This window comes from Pyxicephalus adspersus, chromosome 2 (assembly GCF_032062135.1).
Source record: "Pyxicephalus adspersus chromosome 2, UCB_Pads_2.0, whole genome shotgun sequence".
In the NCBI taxonomy this organism is placed as follows: domain Eukaryota; kingdom Metazoa; phylum Chordata; class Amphibia; order Anura; family Pyxicephalidae; genus Pyxicephalus; species Pyxicephalus adspersus.
In genome coordinates, this window is record NC_092859.1 from 110,359,064 (window position 1) to 110,380,722 (window position 21,659).

A 21,659-nucleotide genomic window follows, 5' to 3' on the forward strand; every position below is an offset into this window, starting at 1 on the left:
ACAGTGTCTTATCATCGGGGAAACAGGGTATGTGGCTGGCAAACAATAATCTGTCACTGCTTTTCACTGGTATTGTTGCTGCCTTTGTGTTTTAGGAATTGGCTTTACTTGACTTATATGCTGTCAATTTTGGCCTTATCCTCTCGTTGTAACCACTGGCCTCATTTCTAACACATACTATTTGAAGGACTATTTCACCTATTAATTCTACCACAGGTCTGGTACTACAAAATACCTCTAGGCTGACCCTCCGCTCACCTGAAACAATTGAGTAATATTGTAGTTTTCAAAGGTGCTCTCTCTTCCTCCCAACTTAAAAGCTTAAAGAATGCCAAAAACTATCTCTGTGAGTAACCCCAATCCCTAACATTTCAAAGAAATGGTCCTGATGGGTCCTTATATTGTCAAGTACAAAATCTCATTACACTTGCTGGAGGAGGGCATGAGGCTTCACACTTTGCATTTGTTATTACCAAATATTGCTACTAAATACTTTGGGGTATAAACAAGTCCATGAATGTAGATATGATAAGGGAGGCTTTTCAAGGACTGAACAAGCTCATCATAATTATTAAAAAAAAAAATCCTATTATTTAACATTCTACAGGTAATGCACCTAACAATTGACCAAAGTTTGCACAAAATTGTTTGGCAAATAATTATTTTTGTACCAATCTTAATTAGCTAAAAATTGCTTAGTAAAAATCAAATGTCCTCAAATTTATTAAAATCAGTCCTGTAGCACGAAAAAAAAAAGTTTGAATGTTGACTTCTTATCAACATATTTTAATTAAAATTAAGCTTGTTGAGTTGTTAAAGTGAAACTAAATTCCCACATTTTCAGGAATGGAGTTTTTGCAGAAAGGGACAGGTGATGTCCCTATGCAATAATTGTTCTTTCCTGCCTGATCATTGCCAAACTGTCAAATTTTGCCTAGCTGTGTTATTTCCCAGGGAAACCCGGCAATCCCAGCCTTCCTTGTGGGTGCTGAGAATAATTTAATTCCTGCACACCTTTGTTGGAGTTAAGTCACCCTGTTCCCAGCCAATCATATAGCTAAAGATCATCTCTAGGAAGAACAGAAAAAATGGCAGCACACTTTGATGGAACAATGATACGTGGGGAGTATTGTGGATTCAGTTTTGCTTTAAATCTAATTTTTGGACTGTATCTTTTTTTGGTACTTGTCTAGTACGTCCATGTTTCCTCTATAATAACTGAAGCAAAGAACTGGTGCTGATGCTGCCGGGCATTGGGCTCTCTGGCGCTCCTTGTGCATATTATTAATAATGCATAATAGGAGAGGGTGGTAGGGTGAGGAGGTGTTCAGTGTACTATTTTACCGGTCCTCCATGAGGGAAGGAGGTCGACTTCTTGATGGGCTTGTTTTTTTTTATTTTTTATTTCATTAGTTCTTTTCTTTCCACTTTTCTAATTCTACAGAGCAATTAACAAATGATTTTCCATGCCTGGCAAAGGGCACAGGACCAAGTTTCCTTTGACATCACTGGCTTTAATTTGTATTGGTCCAGATGTAGGCAACAATGTGACAGGAATCTAATTTGGAATGGGATCCCATCATTTTTGGGAGAATTCTTTTCAAATCACCCCAGTGCTGAAAAAAATGTGGGCTGGTATCTGAATTTTAAGAGTTCTGTGGACTCACTGCTCTCTTGTTATAGAGGAGACTTTTCCTTATGCTTTGTTTGCTCTTAGAGAAAAAAAACAATTGTTTTTTTATTTATTTATTCAGTTAACCTTACAAGTGTTAAGGTGTAATTACAGTATGTATACCAGGAAGAGCTCTTGTGGGCAGATTTGCCTGCAGGCTGAACACCTTTGTTTGCTTCAACTGTTTACCTGAGATCCAACAGCGGTTTACTGGCTGCTGCACTCAGTTTTTGGTTGACTATTTATTATGAGTCAGTGTAATAGGTCTGCATGTACATTCCGATAGTTGCCTGGCTTCACACCCAGCAGACTAGGGGAGCTGGGTTGCATGAAAACATTTGTGTAAAACATTTCAATGTAACATCTTATGTAGTGTTCTTGGTTTGTATGAGGGTGATTCGTGCAACCTAAAAAAAGAAATCCACTGAACTGTGTTGTGTTCCAACTTCTAACTTAATGTTGTCAAAAAAGCATGTTTTTTAATTTATTTTTTTAAAGCAGACACAATATAAATGGTAAATTTTTGGTTACTCATAAATGGGCCCACAACACAGAAAACTGAAATAGTTTGTGCAAAAAAAAATGCATTTTGATGTCATTGGAATTTTTGTTTACAAAGCCCCATTTCCTTGCTCTCCACTAGTACACAGTAATATCACCTAATTTACTTGCAATGCTACCAGCTCCTAACTTTTGGCCTGAATGGGGTCGGCTCTTTCTTGGTAACTTTTGCTAAACTACAAAATCCCCCCTTCTTATCTCCACAATATCAAGATTATATTGATATATTAAAACTTTTTTGTCCATTTCAGCTGTATTTTCATGCACAGCCATTCAAATTCCCTATACATTGCTTTTTTCAGTGCCTGTTAAAACTAGGACTCATTCTGCCACCTAGTGGCCAATTATAAAGAAGAGCACAGCAGTCACAATATTAATTGCTATATCTTCTTAGAAATAAATGTTGGACTCTCAACCCAACTGACATCCAAATGATTTATAAATACTTGACGGTTTGTTCTGTAGTGCATAATAACACTAAGGAAATGTAAATTGACCCCTTGAGTTAACATAGAAAGTGTACACATGACAGTGCTAACATGATCAAGTATTTTTACTATTTTACTCCTATTAACCAGATCTAACATAACACTTCTATTTGTTAATTTAACAGACTGAAAATTAGCAAAAATAAGCTTGTTAGGGATTTAAAGACCGCTTGAGGCTATGATAAAGTTTCTTTATATTTTGGAGACAGAATGTTATCAGCATATGCAGTTAGAGAAGCAGAATGATTATTCTTTAGAACTACTCCTAGGTAAAATTGAAACTTTAAAGTTAAAGAAGCACAGCTAACTCTTCTCTAATTAAGCATGCATTACTTTGTTTACCCTGATATATAATTTAGTGATTGGGTTTCCATATATGCAGTTCATATTAGTCGATGTCTTGATTTATACAGCAGCACACTAATCTCAAAAGGCTTCAGAAAGGAAGCAGATTGTAGATATTTGGACTAATTCCATTAGTACAATTGGTTTATAATAACCTACTGTGAACTGTACTGCATTTTAAGTTCATGGCTTGTCCATTTGGGTTTTACATTACCTTGACAGTTAATCCTATAGCATTTCTTTAAATATATAACAAGTTAGTAACTGTATAGAATTAAAAAAAAACATTGTGAAAATGAAATGCTTCTTGTTTGTTTCAAAGTTTCCATAGATGTGACTTGACATTGTGGTATTTGTGTAGCTTTTGTTTTGTAGCTTCCATTTTCTTTTTTTTTTTGTTTTAACATATGTTGATGAATGAGGTTGTCAGCTGCTGAACTGGTGTGTTAGGTATCAATTGTATCCAGCATGTAGAAAACATTCACAGGCATCTAAAAGGCTTTTGTGTGAATGAAATGCTAGGTATGCACGGTCTAAATTCACTAGGATTCTTTTTCAGTGCAGTAAAGATCTCTGCATTTTTGTACAATTTATTGGGCCTGAAATGATTGCAGATGTGGGACTTTATAGTATAATTATAGGCTGGCATTAAAGAAATAAGAAGATCAGTTAGGTCAGGTTTAGACTAGTGGGTTTTCATAGTTAAGAACTGTTCATCCAAGGCTACACATTTATAGGACAGATATAATCTGATATTTGGGAGTTATTTGCTTATAGCTGCATACAGCAGTTTCTGACCATCATCAGTGCAGAAACCATTACTTTTCTAGGGTAGGGCTTGGCCATATATAGGAAAGTATACATAGAGATGTTATGATAAGTTTGGTTTTAAGGAACCAAAAATCAAACTTAGTGGGAACTTAGCATTTTGAAACAGATGTATCTGAACGTATCCCCTTTAAATTCAGAAACTGGTTTAGAGTACACATACAGCACCTGATTTATTAAAGCCTTCTCACCGGAGAACATAATTATGGGAAAAACTGGGTGGTGCCAGCTAATAGCAAAGTATTTTTAAGAAATCCATTCCAGGTTTGTTGGATCACACAGGTTCTCCTATGATAATCTTTGTTCTCCGATCTTGGAGAGTTTGTTCATGCAGTTTTATATTATGGAACCATATATTCTAAAACTGATTTTCTTTAATTCTTGTCTTTAAATACTTGTTTTGCCATGTGCACTATTTTAACTTTTTCTACTGGTATTATGTTTCAGATCTTAAAGAAAAGAATTCCTCAGAACCCGAAGTACCAACATATCAAGACAAGGCTTAACACAGGTCAGTGAACTGTTTGGAATATACTCATCAGTGTGACTACTTGTACATTCCACTGTGCCCAAGCTGGTCCTGGATCCATTGTCAAAACGGACAATTTTATAGCGACTTATTTCTCTGATCATACTGCGTATGGGACCTCCATCAGATGTTTCTTAATGGATCAGATCTTTCTCAATACCAGTCAGTCTCCCTATTTGCTTTGCAATAAATCTGGAAACAATTCTCTTCTAATGTTAAAGTCTTTTTTTTATTCTCTATCAGCTGAAAATGGTCCTTTGAATTAGTAGACATATAATACAATAGGAAAGAGTACCAAATAGTCTCAATAAAGGACTATAAAAGAGATCAGGTGAATTACTAATACATTCTGCAGTACTTTTGGTTTTAAGGCATTGTGCAGTTTATGGTAGATCAATCGTATGATCAGTGTAACTGCTGATTTTGTTAACACTGACATGTTAAATAAAGTATTCAATCACATTAGAGTTTACCACCATAAATCATTTTTCATTGCAATTAGTACCTGAATTTGCTTGGTATCGGTTCTTTGCAATTCATGACACAGCAGAATTCAGACTGGGGGAGTGAAAAGCAATAGCCAATCGAGTGTTCTCCATTGCAAAGTCCCTACTGATAGGAGGAGGGCACAGGCTGGACCTGTAAGTGTTACCTGCATCAAAAAATTGAGGTCTCATACCCTGACAGACAGGGAGTATGCCCTGTGACAAGGCTGTTCAGAATTAGAATAAAAAGAAGTTTAATTTGGGTAAAACGGCCCCCTTACATGTATTTTATTACTCTGTTTAGCTGTTTGTCTCGTGTCCAGCATTGGAGACTATGCTAAAGTAAGGGGAAACAATCCAACTGACTCTAGCAGAAAGGAACTGGTCCTTGCCTCAATCCCTTTTCTTAAGGATCTCTTTATATTAAACAACCATTTCCTTCCCACAGCAAGTAATAGGACTTTCACTAAGAGAATGCTCTGCACCTTGGGACCATTGCATTGTGATGATAATACTCCCAAATGGATGAAGTGTCATTAGTAATACCAACAAAAGGCTTATTTGTACACAGCATCATGGTGATATCTAAACTATAAATATCTTCAACTCAGGTGACTGAGATAAGCTCTATGTTGTCCTCATATGCTGCATTTTACTTTAAGTAAACTCTGATCACCAAATCAGAAAAATAGTATATTTGTCCTGAGCTGCTGAGTAGATTTACTTTGCACAGTCATCACACAGGTTAAACTATTTGGCATTGTGTCTATTTGCTGGTGATGGTGTATTAAAAGCAACTGGCTACTGTTGCTATTTTGCTTCAACAAACAGTCCATTAGACAGAGCTTGCTTGACTGATAAATAAAGAGACTTCTCTACAATTATCTCGGGTCATCTTACAGTGCTGTGCTTTCTGCTGAGCATCTCGAAAGATGACAAAACCCTTCAGTTTCAGTGCTTTGGCTCAGATTTGTCCTTGTATTCCTAAATGTAACCTTGAGGATTTATTGGAACATGTATCTACAATTGTGTATTATGCAGGAGATTGAAAACCTTTTAGTCTCCCTTTTTTGTGTGTAAGTTGTATATTTTTAAGTACTGTTTGGTGTTATTTAGCTGTAATATTTGCCTTTAAGGCATATACATCCTAGTTCTGTTCTCTCGCATATGGTAAGGCTATATACTAAGCTCTGATGTAAAAACTCAGGGATTCAGACTCCCTACATACAGCTAAATGAATGTTGACTAAGAACATACAGTTTTGTTTCTTTCTCTAGGTAGTAGCATGACCAAGTATTTGGAACGGATTGAAGAAATTAAGAAAAGTAAGTAAAACAACTTTATAAAATATTGCTTTATTCATTGTAATTTTCCACCCAACTACAGTGCATTGTTATGTTTCAATGGCTACATGAATATTGTTAAATCATTTATTAGTGACTGACATTAAAAAGGCCCAATATCAAATTGGTAGTGAAAACTGTACTGAGCATAACTTTTTACACTATTAGGCTGGAAAATGCATTACTTGGGGTAAGCTTTTCATTCCTTTTAAAATAGTAGATACATGTGTCAGCATTCCCTCACTCCCTAATAACTACACCACTGGGGATGGCAGAAGAACCAACACTTCAGGAGAATAAATCCTCTCTTTTACTAGTAGATTACAGCTTCTCAGTCTAAGCAGTGGTGCAGTATAGAATCTACCATTATAAATTGACCACTCGGTTCCTTTGCCTACACAAATTGCAGTGGCTAAAATAAAAACCTGAAGGAAAGTGCTGCCTGAAAAGAAAAAGAATATTTGATTAATTAATTTGTACCTGTCTTGCTGCCTGGACCTACAGATCTTTACTCTTTTTTACAACTACAGCCCCCAAAGAATACTTAGCATCTGATAATGCCAAGTGTGGTAGATACTAGTTTCACCTGCAGCCCTTCTTAGTCATTGTAGCTCTTAAAGTAGACCTAAACTCAATAAAAGAGAAAGTCACCTGGAGGTAGTCCTAACTGGCAGAAAAGACTTGCAGTTGAAAAAAAAAAAAAAAGCCCGGACTCTGGTTTTTTGTTTTAGCTCTACACTGTATGGCACATGCATGGTATACTGCAGTGCCCCATAGACAGTGTAATGTCTGCACAGGCCTTACATCATCAATAGCCATCTATTGTAGTGGCCTCTGACGATGTGATGACAGGTCCCGCACATGTTGTTGCTGCAGGGTGGCTGCAAGTTTGCTGTGCATTTTTACTGATTGTGGCAGTAGCTCACCACCCCCCTGTCAGTATAGTTCCGCTTTAAAAAGTGAATTCTTTCCTGCAGAAGGGACACTTATTTGCAAGTTTTGTATGCTATCAACAAGGTTTCTTTAAAGTCTTAGCACTGCCTGCTGTCACTCTTCTGTTCAACTAGAGCACTTCAGTCTAGCCTGACTATTCAGCCTATTAATGCTAGTGCCTTTGCTGACCACCGACGTTTTGCCATCGGGCAGGTGTATGACAGTAGGTAGTTCTAAGCACCAATAGGAGTTGGGGCTTATTCTTGACTTTGAGTTCTCATATATATATACTTGATCCTAAGATCCAATAATCTTCAGGGACCCACCACTTGGTCCACATATCAGCATAATTGTTGCAATTTTTTTTTTAAACAATTTTGGCTAGGTTAACTTTTTTTCCCACACAGAACAAAGCAACATATTTACCCAATTGCTGGCCCATACGTCATCATATACACTCTTATTTTTACTGTCGAGCAGCAAAGGGAAGTGCCCAATAGTTTGGATATGGGGCAGCACTGGATTCACACTTTCATTTATCTCTCATGGCAAATTTTTTTCTTTGTCCTTTGCTTCTTGCTCCTGGTGGTGAACCACGTGGAAGAGTAAATGATATATGAAACATAATGAAATATAAGCTGTTGCTTTTACCTGCATAAACAGAAGTTCACTTAAAGACCAGCAACTATTTGGCTTAGTGATGGTTTGCTTTTTTTTCTAAGCATACAGACTGTCGGGCACACATATTGTTGCTTTGTCATTGTGGATTTAAAAGGCAGACACAATAATGCCTTTGGGCAAAGTCCTGGATTTTGGATGTCGGCATGTGAAAATGAAGATGATGTACTGGCTATTGGAAAACATTGCCAGCATCCTGCTAAATGTTTTCACAAACTGTTACAAAAATTGTTCATATCTCCTGTGTTTAACTGGAAAATAAATTTACTAGGTTATTAATATATTTCTGTTTACTATATCCAGTAATATTTCTGCAATCTTCTTATTCTAATGGTTGCAACATCACAAACACTGTTTTGTTGAAATAAACTCCCTTGGTGCTCATCATATTTCTTTTTATTTTTATGCTCTTGAGCAAAAGAGGCTTGAGCACACACAAATCTTTGTCTCTTCCCATGTGCTGTATAATCTAAAGTCTCTGGGGCTACAAGAATGCCTACTTTTGTAACACTTGGTAAGGGTACCCCTATCCTTGTGTAATCAAACCCCAGGTACAGTAATTCTGTCTTATGAGAGCAACAGAGGGAATATGATGTCTGAAAGTATACAAATCTGATAAAAGGCAACACAAAGGCTCTGACTGTCCCTGGCTGAGGCATAATGAGTGAATGTAGAACAAGGTTCAGGCCATTCTTTCCACTTTCACAGTCCTGCTGAGTTGGTTCTATCTACAGACCACATTCTGCTTTTGCTGGTTTATGTACCCAATTCATCAATAATGTCTCAAAGCTCTGATGAAGCTTCTTGCCAGACAGAACCAGGTAAACTCTCTACCTGAGAATTTTGTGTGACTGATCATCAAATTTTACATAATTAATTTGTAGGTTGAATTGGCATGTCTAGTGTAAAGATCAAATTGGATGAATGTTTATATACTGAATATAGAGTGTTGTATCGGTTTATTTTCATAGGTGTAAAGATAATCAAGATAATGTACTCTATTTAAATGATAATGATGTGCAGGAAATGTTTGCTGTTTAAAATCTATTTACAATTTTTAAACATTTTTTAAATAGTTTTAAAGCTTTGATCTTCTTTTTTAAAATTGCATATATTTTAGTTTTTAGAAGCCCAGCATTAGGCTGATTCCTAAATTAGTTTGACCAAATCTTTTACATTCTTGAAAATGCAGAGATAGATGATGCAGTTGTGCGGTGATTGCAAATACTGGTGTAGATGGGCATTGTACTGTAAATATCTGCTCAAGTATACTGGTTTGCAGTGCTTTAAATGCCTGAAATAAAATACTACATCTTTTACAACTCATTTGCTTTGCCTTAGAAGTAGCCTTTAACCTGTGTTTATGACTTGACACTTTTGTGTGTGTGTATATTATAAATATATATATATAAATATATAAATATATATACATATAGCTAATTGTGGAATTGAAAAAAAAATATTGAAATATATATTGTAGAAAACTTTACTTGTTATTTTTTTCAGATTACAGATATAAAAAAGATGAACTTTTTAAGAGGATCAAGGTTACTACATTTGCCCAGTTGGTATGTAATCTACCTAATACATTTTTTTTTTTTTTGTTTAATCGGTTTTATTAAGTTTCAACAAAATATTAACAAAATTATATATATATATATATATATATATATATAAAAGAAGTAACCATGTAATTACATACGAACAGTATAACACAAGTGTCAATTTTGGAGCCTATTACTGTTGCAATTTGGGGGAGGGGAAGACTATAGGGAAGAGAATGGAAGGGGTATGGGAAAAACAGAGGGAAGAACAGGGGAATAAAATAATGTCAAAAAATTGGTAGCAGAACTTAGCAAAAACTGAAAACTCAATTTGACATTACAGTCATATGATCAAAAAACAATAACCCGTGAGAATCATATTTCTGCTCTCCTTAATCATGCAGGGGGTGAAGGGGTAGCACGTGTATCCCACAGTTTATTGAAGAGTGGAGAGGAGGGGGGTTGTAGTATTAGGTATGGGGAAATACTTGCCGCCTATCTATTTTTTATAGCCGTAGAATCGGGGTGGGTAGGGCCAGATCCGCTCCCCTCAATGCCAAGCCATTCTGTTAGCCTTAAGGCCATGATGTCTTAAGTTGGGGTCATTCTTTAAACCACTCCCATGTTCAAATTACTCCTATGTGATAGCTATGTAACAACTGGACCCACATATTTGTCTAATATATTGTCTAATGGCTATTTTTACAGAAATGTAAATATATATGTTCAGAGTTCAGACTAGTAGTATTTCCTGCACCTGGGCGCCTACTGTAAAGCACTGGGAGCAATAACAGGCTGTTACTGCCAGGCTTTCCCAGTTGTTTTGCAAAAATTCAGGTCTGTGAAGGGGCAGGAAAATGTTCCAGGATACTACATGCAGCATCAAAAAAAAAAAAATCCATGGGAATGCTGTTGCCTCCTACTGGCTGTCAGGTAAGGGATAATGAATGGTCCCTTTCACCCTTTTAAACTCAATGCAAAAACCATGTTTTTGAACCAAAACAAACTCCTATTTAGTTTGCTATAAAAACATGCAGTTCAACATTATATTATTTTTGGGAAGAAAAAACTATAATGACTTGTAAAGTGTTGTGTAATATGTCAGCACTATATAAATACTAGTCATTAATAATAATAATAATAATAATAATAATAATATTGTCTCTTTGAACTAGTTTTATCCTTATTTCTGCTGTGCACTATGTGATAAAGATCAGAACGCCAGTCTTGGCTAGATTTTCACTACACATAGAAGTACAAAGCTTTGCTGCCATCGATTGGCTTTCCTCTTCTCCAAGCTCGATCAACAAAAGAACAGACTTTCAATGAATAGATTTTTGTTAGATGTTTTTTTTCGAACCTAACACGTAATTTATTAAAAACATTGAATAATTTATGGCCGCCTTTAGAGTATATTTGTTTAAATCCTCTTTTCACTGTTGTTCCTTTACGGGAGATGATCTGTACCGCTGATTAAACTGTAAAACGTTTTAGTAATGTAATATCTAATACAGGTGGTTCAAGTGGCATCTGTGTCAGAAGAGAGTGATGCTGAAATTACCAGCGAGGAGCTGCGGAGGCTGGAAGGTAATAAAAATTTGAACAGTTGAAGTATTGGATGTCAGTCACTTGATTCCCTTGATGAAATACTAGTAATGTTACAAAACATTTCATGAACCAGGTTTTCAACTTTCAACATTTTATTCCCAGCTGATTTTTCTGGAACAAGCCCAGTGTTGTATTACAGGTTTATTAGAGTACAGTTTTTGTTTCCACTGTGTTGTTGTATTAACCCATACTTTTACAAATCTTTAGAACACAACCTTAAGGCTAATCTACATGGGTATCTTTCTTTTTTAAACAAAAAAAATCACTCTGTTGCCAAAAAAATACCCCCTGGAGTTAATTGAAAAATTCTACATTTTAATTTCAACTGTGTATGGAGTGGAAACATTTATTGCAGTGTAAAATTTAGGATGGTAAATTTCTGTGTTTTTAATCCTCCTGTCATAACCAGTGTGCAGTAGTGTGCAGACTATCCAACATACATTTACCAGTGAATGTTTGGAGTTTGGTGTTAAAGTGCTCATACATACTAGATGGGTCTCTAAGTGTGTACATTTTTGAGTGGTTCAGGAGGAAATATGTTCAAGGAACACACTTACTAATGCCCATATGATTAGGGTATACAGCAATCAAACTAAAAAATAGAGATGACAAATGCGGATTAGACACAGAGGAAGACATAGGGAGTCCTGACTTTACACAAAGTCCTGCAGCCAGCTCATCCCTAAGGGAAATTTTACTGGACTTTTTTTTTTCGGGGAGCTGGCCTAGGAAGCAGTAACATTAAGTCGGGGAGTATCAGAATGATCCTATGGCCTAACAGTGGTGTGTTTATCATAAATATGATTGGCCAAAATTACAAGTCCTTGGCAAGAAAAATGAAAACTGATTCTGACTATAAAATGGCTTTGGTCATGGGGCAATGGTTGTATTTGGATGTGTATGTAGAGCCCTTTGGTCTGTGGTCTCCTGGTTGCTGTATCAGAAATCAGCTAGATCTTTAATGTCTGGCTTACCAATGGGTATGCTGAGTGATTGGCTCAGACTTGGTATGGTCATTTATAAATCTGTCACTGTGTACATGCCTTTAAAAAAAAAAAAAAAAAGTATATTATCTCATATGAGTTTTTTATTTTTTTTTATTAGATAACAGTTCAGTCATGTCAGAGGCAGATACAGAACTGGCAACAGACCGGACTAATGGGAAACACAGCCCTGGTAGTGTTGCTTTAAGCCCAGTGGAGCTGATTGATAAAATAGGAGATGAGGATTCCCTGAGCTCTGCACGGTCCACTTTACAGAGGTGAGTAACTATGTCAATTTCAGGTTCTGTACATATGCAAGTAGTTTTTTTTTTTTTAAATCACTGTGCCAGTAAAATAAAAACTGAATGCATATATTTCTCTTTTAGTGTTATTAGTGGAGTTGGGGAATTAGACCTGGGTAATGATCCAAGGAAAACATCGAAAGAGGCACCTTCCCCAAGTCCAGGGAATCTTGACAAACCATACCCAGATTGTCCATATCTTCTTCTGGATGTACGTGACAGAGATTGTTATGATCAGTGCCATGTTATTGGGGGTAAGTGTATGAACAAGATATTGCATACAGTTGTCATTGTCAACTTTTTGTTTATTACAAAATGAGAATGGACTATTTTAGTATAGGCATAGGGACCAGTTTATAAATGTTCTTACTGTTCACATCACAGGGTATTTTTTCCACATCTGTGCTGTGTGATGTGCAACCTGTTTATTATCTTAGGAATTGCTTCGTGGATAATATGATGTCCATGAAATCTTTGAGACTAGAATAAATGGGCACAGTTTTACTTTGTTTGGTTAATTTGCACTGCCTTTTACATGTCTTAGATGGTGAAGTTGTAGCAGCAGGGAAACGGAGCACAGTCTTTACCTTCTTATAAAATGCATGATAGAATTTTATGCGTGGTAAAAAAAATGTGAAGAGTTACAAAATGAGACAATTTAAGTACCACAAAGCGTCAAAACAAAGATATTTAGAAAGTGTGCAAAAACAGTGCTGTGAGTTTGTGAAATTCTGTTCAGCAATGTTTTCTAAACTAAAAATAGGAAAAGCTCTGTAGTTTTTAAAGTATTGCACAGTTGACTGTCCTATACAAACTCTATGGAGTTGCTATAAGAAACAATGCAGAGTAGGTAAATAATTCTAATTTTGTTTTATTACACTAGAACAGTAGTGGAAGAAAGGGAAGAAAGAGTGAAGTCCGAGATCAGTTGTAAATTTATATTGGTGTTAAGCATTTTTAAGATGGCGTATCTTGTAACAATCCCTAGTTGTGGTAGACGTCATGGTAATCCAGGTTAGAAATACTTTTGTACCTAAAGGGCCATTTACAGGTAACTCGAAGCCTCTGTGACTAAAGTCTAATGTTTGTCCCCCTCAAGAAAGTCCTTTTGTCGTGCCTAAGTTTATGTCCATTAAAATAACTAGGAAACGATAAGGATATGGCTTATTTCCTGTCATCAACAGGATACCAACATAAATTTGTAATCATGACAATGGCCAGTGTGTGTTTTCTGTGTGTATTTTTTCTTTTTGTTACTGTATGCCTTTTTGTAGAATCTTCTCATGTACCTTTTTTTTTCTTTTCTTTTCTTGCAGCATATCACTATCCCACTGCAATGCTATCCAGGACTATGAATCCCTTCACACAAGAAATTTTGAATTTTGTATCCATTTTATTGTTACTTCTGTTTTTGTTTCAGAACCCTAATCTTCAGATGACCATAGACAGACATGTATCAGAATAAAAGACATGTATATATCTGGTGTCACCATGACTCCATATGAGGCTCTACCTGGGTTGCCATCAGGTGGGGACAACAGGGACTGCTGTATTGGGCTCTGTCAAAACAGGGGCCCAGCAGCTACCAAACAAAGTCTGTGCTTTAATCCCCCTTCCTGTCCCATTGCTTAGTGCAGAGAGTGTTGAGACTGAGATGTATATATTTGTATCTTTTCCTAATTGTGTATCTTTCTCTTTCTAAACCTCATCAGAATTGATAGGCTGCAGGGTCACTAATAGCTCATTAATTGTCATGTAGTTAAATCTTTGTTGCCCACAAAGAGCCCTGGTGTGCCAGGGCTTAGATTTGTATAAGGGTAGATTCTGACCTCTGACAGGAGCCAGCAATCCTGTGCATCACCTAGTGCAGTGTTTTTCAACCTTTTTTGAGCCACGGCACATTTTTTACATTAAAAAAATCCTGCGGCACACCACAAATCAAAAGTGTTACAAAATTACACTTTGTAGCTAATTCTCACCTCTAAAAATAAACAAAGCGCTTGAGCTACCTACTGCCACCCACTGACATGGAAGAGTATTACATTACTCTGCCAGTCACTACAGCACAGGCACTCGACGATGATAATTGGATAATTTTCCACGGTACACCTGAAGATCTCTCACGGCACACTAGTGTGCCACGGAACAGTGGTTGAAAATCACTGACCTAGTGGATGCCACCTTTCCAGCCATCAGCACTTGCACTGCAGGACTTGTTTTTAAAGAACCAGCGTTTGCTGGTTTGACAACAGGTGGCGCTCACAGCCCCTCCCATCTCTATTGGGCTGCTGTTGAGAGTTGCTACATGTATCATATAGCCTCCAAAGCAGAGGTTCACAGGTCTGAGGAATGGGTAACTGCAGCACAGCTTCACCACTAGTCTACACAAAGCCTAGGGTTTAGTTCAAATTAGCCCTTCACTGCTTAAAATTTGTTCAAAAAATGGTAACATTGCAACAAGTAGTTCAGTTTTTTTCCCAATGTTTTTTTTTTTTTTTTGCAGTCTCTATGCCCCTAAAAATGATTACACTCTTTGCAAAATATGGGACAATACAAATTAGGGCCAAAGAAATATAAAAGCAAACATTATTTTGCCTCAAATAAGGAAAAGCAAAATATTTGGTGGCAATTGATAATTGCTTTTTAGGACAGGGATGATTGTTTTCTCCTGCCATATGCTTAGATATGACAAAAGGGGTAAAGGGGCCCTAGTGACCGCTTTAGTCAGCCCATCTTTATTCAGCTTATGACTATTTTTTTATATTTTTCCTGTAGGGTGATATCTCTTCCTTTCCTGTCCCAGTGGTGTCACCAGGAAAGGAAGACCGATCTTCCCAGTACAGAAAAAGAATAAAGAAAGAAACGTAAAACTTTTTCACATTCTGGAAAAAAAAAAGTTTTAGATAAATTTAAGAATTTTAAGTTTAATGATGAAAAAAAGCAAACAGTAAAACAGCTTATCGGAAATTCTTGTTCATGCCAAATTTTATATTATAATATTTGTATCTCTAACAATAGTCTAGCAGGACACATTGCTTGTAACAATTGCATATCCTTTGGTTAACCTATGGCTCCACACTTGGAAATGTTTCCCTTAACTTGTATGTAGAAAAATGCACAAGGCAAAATCATTATTCTTTATGATGAAGACGAGAGGATAGCCAGTCTGGCAGCCACAACCATCTGTGAAAGAGGATTTGAAAATCTCTTTATGCTTTCTGGAGGTAAGGAATTATTTTACATTTGGAAAATCCCAAACAAGTTTCAAATGTATGTCATTGTGGAGAGGGTTTAAGTAGGGATAATCGGGTAATGCATGTTAACTGGTTTGTGTAACTTCTGCATATTCTGATCTCAAAACATCTCTGCCCCCAACCCTCATGTTTTACATACGTATCACAACAAATCTGCTTAATGATGTCACCTACCATGCATCTTTGCTGGGAAGAGATGGCCCAGAGATGTAACAAAAATCACATACTGATTGGTTGCTGTCTGTTCTATGTAATATAAGGCTCTTAAAGACATGGGTTCAGCCATGGTGTGTGTGGCCTGAATATTAGGTGAACAGTATTCAGGTGTTTAAGAGTGTCAGTAGTGGTTATCATATGATAAAGATATTTATAGAACTGAGTGCCAACCCTTGTTTGATGAATAAGAAAAAAGAATAAAAAGAGAAAGCAGGCTCTTTCTAGGCTCAAAAAAGTATATTGTATTTGTAAATTAGACATCATTTGTATGGCAAGAAGTATGGCTCTAGACATCATTTGTATGGCAAAAAGTTTACTTGATTGGCTAGTATATATTTGCTATTGTTTATTGAATTTTCAAATACAATATACTTTTTTGTTCCTAGGAAGACCCTGCCTTCTCTGTTTATTCGTATTTCTTATTAAGTGAACAGATTTGTTTTTTATTGCAATTTCCCAGCACCTTCATTACCTCAAAAGTCCTACCAGTCAGGATACTTCAGTCCTTGGATTCAAATTACGACTTTAGCAAGCATTCTTTTTTTGGCATGTGTCATTAATTTTCCTTTTCATTGGCTCTTGCTTAAATACCAGCCATTATAACAAAATGTTGGGCCTTTTGCCTGTTAAATCCCAGGCAGTTTAATTGCACTGCTGATGTGGGTAATGGAAAAAAACATTCAATTACATTTCTAGGCTTCAGGGGTGATGGTTGGGCAGTGGATTTGTGAAACCATTGTTTTCTGTCATCATGATAACAACTCTATTATTTTTGTCACAGAATTGCTAGGAAAATGCTTGTCAATACAGACATTAAAGTGTCCTTACTCCTTTTTGATGATGAGTTTCCTGTCATGTCCAGAAACTCCCGTAAAGCTAATGTGTATTTAACCACCATGGCCACTATCAGTTTGTGCATTACTTGGAGATGTAATTATAAATAAAGTGTATTAAGATATTTAAACACAGGGGATGCTATTGTTGTATTCTGTGCTCCGAAGAAAGCATTAGGATTTTGTTGCTTTTACGAGCACGGAACATTGCTAACTGCCATGCCAGACTCCATGGGTCTGATTTATTAAATCTTTACAAGACTGGAGATGATTCACTTTCTCAGCGAAGCTGGGTGATCCAGCAAACCTGGAATGGATTTCTTAAGTCAATTGCTATTTGTTAGCAAACATTTTCAATCCTGGACAAGATCCATTGCAGGTTTGCTGGATCACCCAGGTTCACTGATGAAAGTGTATCTTCCCCAGTCTTGGAGAGCTTTATTAAATCAGGGCCAATGTACAGTATAACTAGTATCTAGTGCTGCTTGCATGCTATCTATATATTCTACTGCAGGACGTAATTCCTTCTGTTTATTTGAAGTATTATTTTTTTAAGTGAGAATAGTTAACAACTAAATTTGCATAAGGATTTTCAGAAATCCCTGAAAGAATTCCATCCAATGCTATGCTTGAGAGCAGAGCAAACTTTCTTTATTACCTGCCTAATATCCACATAGTTAATTATACTTTTTAATTTGGTTCTTTTAAACTGTTATCGGTTTTCTACAGGTTTAAAAGTTATTGCACAAAAGTTCCCAGAAGGCCTTACAACTGGCTCATTCCCAGTCTCCTGTGTAACTCAGCCAGTCCAGCCTAAGTCTGCACGAAAGCATACCACACCAAGGCAACCATTCTTACCAGCTGAAAACAAATGGAGATTTTCAAGGCAAGATTTGGAGAAAATAGAGCAATTTCTGGAGAAAACCCTCATTCCCCCAAACACTGCAAGTAAGTATTAATTCTATTAGAAAAAAAATGGATGTACTCATCTAGGTGAGATTGTCATTTTCTAAAATGCAGTAGTGTTTTCTGTCCACTACAGCAGATTGTGGTGCTTTCCTTTTCAGGTTAGGGGGGAGCAGAAATTTCTACTGTTAAGAACAAATGTATGCAAATGCTTGTAGAACCCTCCCCTCCCCGTTGGTTATGACTTTATATTGTTCTGAAGAAAGATCAGCAATAAAAAAAACTGTGAAATACAGGCAAATCACCATTCTAACTTCATCCAGTAATATTTTAATACCTTTTACAGTTAACCTGCAGAGAATTGTTTTTAACAGTTATATTTTTACAAGAAAATGATGTAGGCTCTTCCACTTTCCAAACAACATTTTATTTCAAGCTCAGTCGGTCTGAAAATTGTCTCGGAGTCTTTATGTCATTCTCCCTTTTTACTACAAGGAATCTAAGGGGAGGCTGGATTGTGGCAACTACCTTCTATCTTTAATTTTGGTATACCTCTTTCTCTTCTTCAGGTCGTTTCAGCCGATTATCCACTGGAAGATCAGAGTCAAAAAGCTCCTACTCGAGAAACAGCCACATTCCATCTTCTGCCAGCTCTGTCAGCTCTCGATCGGTCCGGAGCATCAGTCCTCAAAGCAAACCCTGGAAATGATTCATTTTCAATCTCACTAATAAACAGTTATCCCTATTCACTCCCTCATCTACTTCTCTAGTACAGAATTTCTTTTTCATGCTACAGCAGTATTGCTAGCTAGGGGATCTTTGGCGACAAGCTAAAAGGCATAGAATGTTGTTTACAGGTTATTCACCATTAACTGTGTAGAAATTTCAATTTAAAGGTGGTTTATTTGTATTGGTTTCTTCTTTGTGTTACATATAGTTGAGCAGAAGACTCTTTGGTGACTTATTCAATCTTTACTATTGAACCTGATGTTACAAAACAGACAAAATTTGCAAAATTATTTTAGATTGCTTACAATGTTTTCCTAACTGCCCACTGAAAACTATAATGCTTAATCTCTAGTTTGTCCCAAATTTGTGATTGTGTTTGTTTTCTTTTATATTGTGATGTTGAGTAGCATGTCTAAACCTATAATGGGCACATTCCAGGTCTGGTCAGTCTAAGAGTGTTTGTTACTGCAGTGCTTTAAATGTTATCTGAGTCTAGACTTTATGGAACTATTGCAGGAATCATTTTTTCTAACCAGGTAATTGTGCAGTTTGGAGCACTATATTGAAAACAAATTGTGCTGGACAAAGAAAATCTCCCTGCTGCATCATGTCTGAATGTGTTAACTGTACAAAAAAACGTATAGGGTATCAATTAACTCAAAACAAAATTTTCCATTTCTGTAAAATATTACCATGCAGTAGAAGTGGGTGGGTGGTAATTATTAAAGAGATAGCTCCAGTAAAGCCCACAAGACAAAAAGGTTAGCCTAGTGGGAAGCTGACATCCCTAGATCCCTAAATCATGAAAAACTAAGTATTTGTTTTTAATTAATACTATTAATATTTTTTTTTAAATGTTTCAAGATAGATTTCTCTTTAGAGCTATACATTCCATTTACTAGTTTTAGCAATCACATGACACCAGCTTGTGTAACTTAAACCATCCCTTTAGATTTAGAGCAACCAGTATACATAGATCCAATTCCTTGTGGACACCTCAGGAACTCCTATTACAGCCAATACTTAACTAGGGTCTACTACACTTGCCAAATATATTTTATGTATTTAGGAATCCCTGTGTCCAATGCTGACATAAATATTCTTATTTCCTAAATGAATTCGGTTGAGTCACTTTTTGATGATGTATTTTAGCAAAGGAAAGGGAATGCTGTTACCTGTATCAGCCAACCAAGTATTGGGTTTAAACTAGTAAAATAAAGCATGGGACACGTGCAAACAATGGAAGTTTTATAAATTAGACCCACAGTGTATTTTACTAGGATATATTTTAAATAAATAGAGTTTATTTAGGTAGTTTTATTTATTTATTATAAGGAAAAGCATGTATTATGGTTTTACTTGATGATCTTTTACCAGTTGTTACTTGCCTGTTTTTTCTACAGAACTTGTGATATTATTACTGTTTAGCATGACAGTGTACGGACATTTTCTGTAAAAAAGTGCAAAACGTATACACAACTGTCGGTAATCCACAGCAACCAATTAGTGATAAGCAATTAGCAGTGAGGAAAAATCGGATTGGTTGCTATGGGTCACTGCACATGCTTGTTGCTATGCTTTTGTTAAACCTAATACTCATTAGGGCATTCTAATTTGTGAGATATTTGTATGATGGCCTGACTTCAGCAGTCTTGTACGTTTTTTTTGTACAGTCTTGTACGTGCCAATACACTACAACTAGATGCACACAATGTTGACTGGTAGCAAATTTCAATTTTAATAAAGCATTTGCCCATGTAAAAATGTTCTTTTGAATTTAAAATAGCATGAGGAAGGATTTGAACAGTGGAGCTGACTTTTTTTTTTTTGCAAACAGGTTGGCCATCCTAATTCTTGCTTCGATTGATTTGGAACCAGCATACAACTAGTAAAGTCTAAAAAGTTTGGAATCCTACCTCCATGCTTATTCTAGGTCATGACTTGATAAGTAGTTAAAGCAGTGTCAGAATGCCTGCTTCCTTTTCATACACTGCATATTTATTTATATAGGGTGCTTTTTATTACTTCCAAGTCATTCATTGATCAATAATGACTCTTAAAATAATCATCTGCATGTACTTGGTGCTCTGAAAAGAGAAGGCAATAGATGGGATCACCAGGTGATTTTACCAGAATTGTTACCATATTAGAAGAAACATGTACAATCTGTACTTTAGGGGCTCTATTTATTAAGCAATGAATCTCAAACATTCCCTGGTGAAGAGCCTCCCAGGTCCTTGTGTTTCAATGGTAGTAATTAATTCACCGCCAGGGAATGTTTGAGATTTTCCTACTTTATAATTAGAGCCCTAAAAGACAATTGTATTCTTAGGATATCAGTAAGATCCATACATTTTAATGTGTTTTATAGATACAAGGAATGTGCCTTTTCATGGAATATTTAAAGTGTACCTAAACTCAGAAATTTCACTTTACATAAAAGGGTAGACAACCCATTTATATAAAGTAAAAATTCTGTTTTTTTTTTTTTTTAAAGTGCAACGCCCTTTTTTTTAAATAAAAAAGGGTGCAGCACCGCCCCCTAATTCTCGATCGTCTAGGCCAGGGCTCGGCAAACTCCGGCCTTTAGGCATAGCCGGTAGTTTGTTCCGGCCTAACGCCCCCTGGTTGCCGGGGGGCGTTAGGAACTACCGGGGCAGGAGCCCCGGTGCCGCCTCCTTGCTGTGCCTCCCCTATTTACAGGGGCCGGCGTTGAGCATCTCGGGCATGCGTAGAAGAAGCCTTTTCGCTCAAACAAATCAAACAGAAAAATTTGCCGATAACCCACATACGCAGTGAGATCGGTAAATTTTTTTTTTTTTTTTCATCCTTTGTCACCCGATGGTGACGTAGGATGAAGAACCCGGAAAAAGAGGAAAAATGTCAGGACCCGATGCAGGACCCCCCCGGAGCGATCGGACTGCCCTGTGGGATTGTTCAGTTTAGTTCCTCTTTAAACCTGGATGTAGAAGATGTAATAAATGTAAAATACATTCCAGTTTCTAAACACAATTCTGGGAATAAAGGAGTTTCTTCATATTCAATAATTCATGTATATTTATTGGTATTGCAATCATCATTTGCTGTGCCAGAACCTAGAAGTTTATAATGTTCAGGGTAGTGAATAAGCTGCCGTATTTCATTGCATTTCCATGTCCTGTTACTGTACTGTCTCTTCACAGTTGATGAAGCAGGGCTGTAGAATGATTAAATTTATTTTGTGAAAGTTTTTTTTTGTTTTTTAATGTTTATTTTAATAAATTACATTTGCTGCTACTGAAGGCAATGATGCGTTTTGTGTTTGTATTGCTTTAAAAATGAAATACAAAAGATCCAAATCAATTTTAGCAAATTACATGTCCGAGTATATTTTCTGGGCTACCTGTTCGTAAAATTATATGGCCATGTAGACATTAAAAAGA

The 21,659-nt window shown here is 36.4% G+C and overlaps 1 protein-coding gene across 1 annotated transcript in view; it reads left to right on the forward strand.

The window, feature by feature from the left end:
- CEP41 (centrosomal protein 41) overlaps nt 1-21,518 on the forward strand; it is a 24,706-nt gene extending 3,188 nt beyond the window's left edge. The window contains exons 2-11 of the mRNA XM_072401837.1: nt 4,342-4,405; nt 6,186-6,233; nt 9,369-9,430; nt 10,921-10,993; nt 12,119-12,275; nt 12,384-12,553; nt 13,616-13,683; nt 15,409-15,523; nt 17,332-17,550; nt 18,078-21,518. Coding sequence (XP_072257938.1) covers nt 4,342-4,405; nt 6,186-6,233; nt 9,369-9,430; nt 10,921-10,993; nt 12,119-12,275; nt 12,384-12,553; nt 13,616-13,683; nt 15,409-15,523; nt 17,332-17,550; nt 18,078-18,217 — 1,116 coding nt within the window. The 3' untranslated portion in view covers nt 18,218-21,518. The remainder of the gene's footprint in view (nt 1-4,341; nt 4,406-6,185; nt 6,234-9,368; nt 9,431-10,920; nt 10,994-12,118; nt 12,276-12,383; nt 12,554-13,615; nt 13,684-15,408; nt 15,524-17,331; nt 17,551-18,077) is intronic.
- The last annotated feature ends 141 nt before the right edge of the window (nt 21,519-21,659 follow it).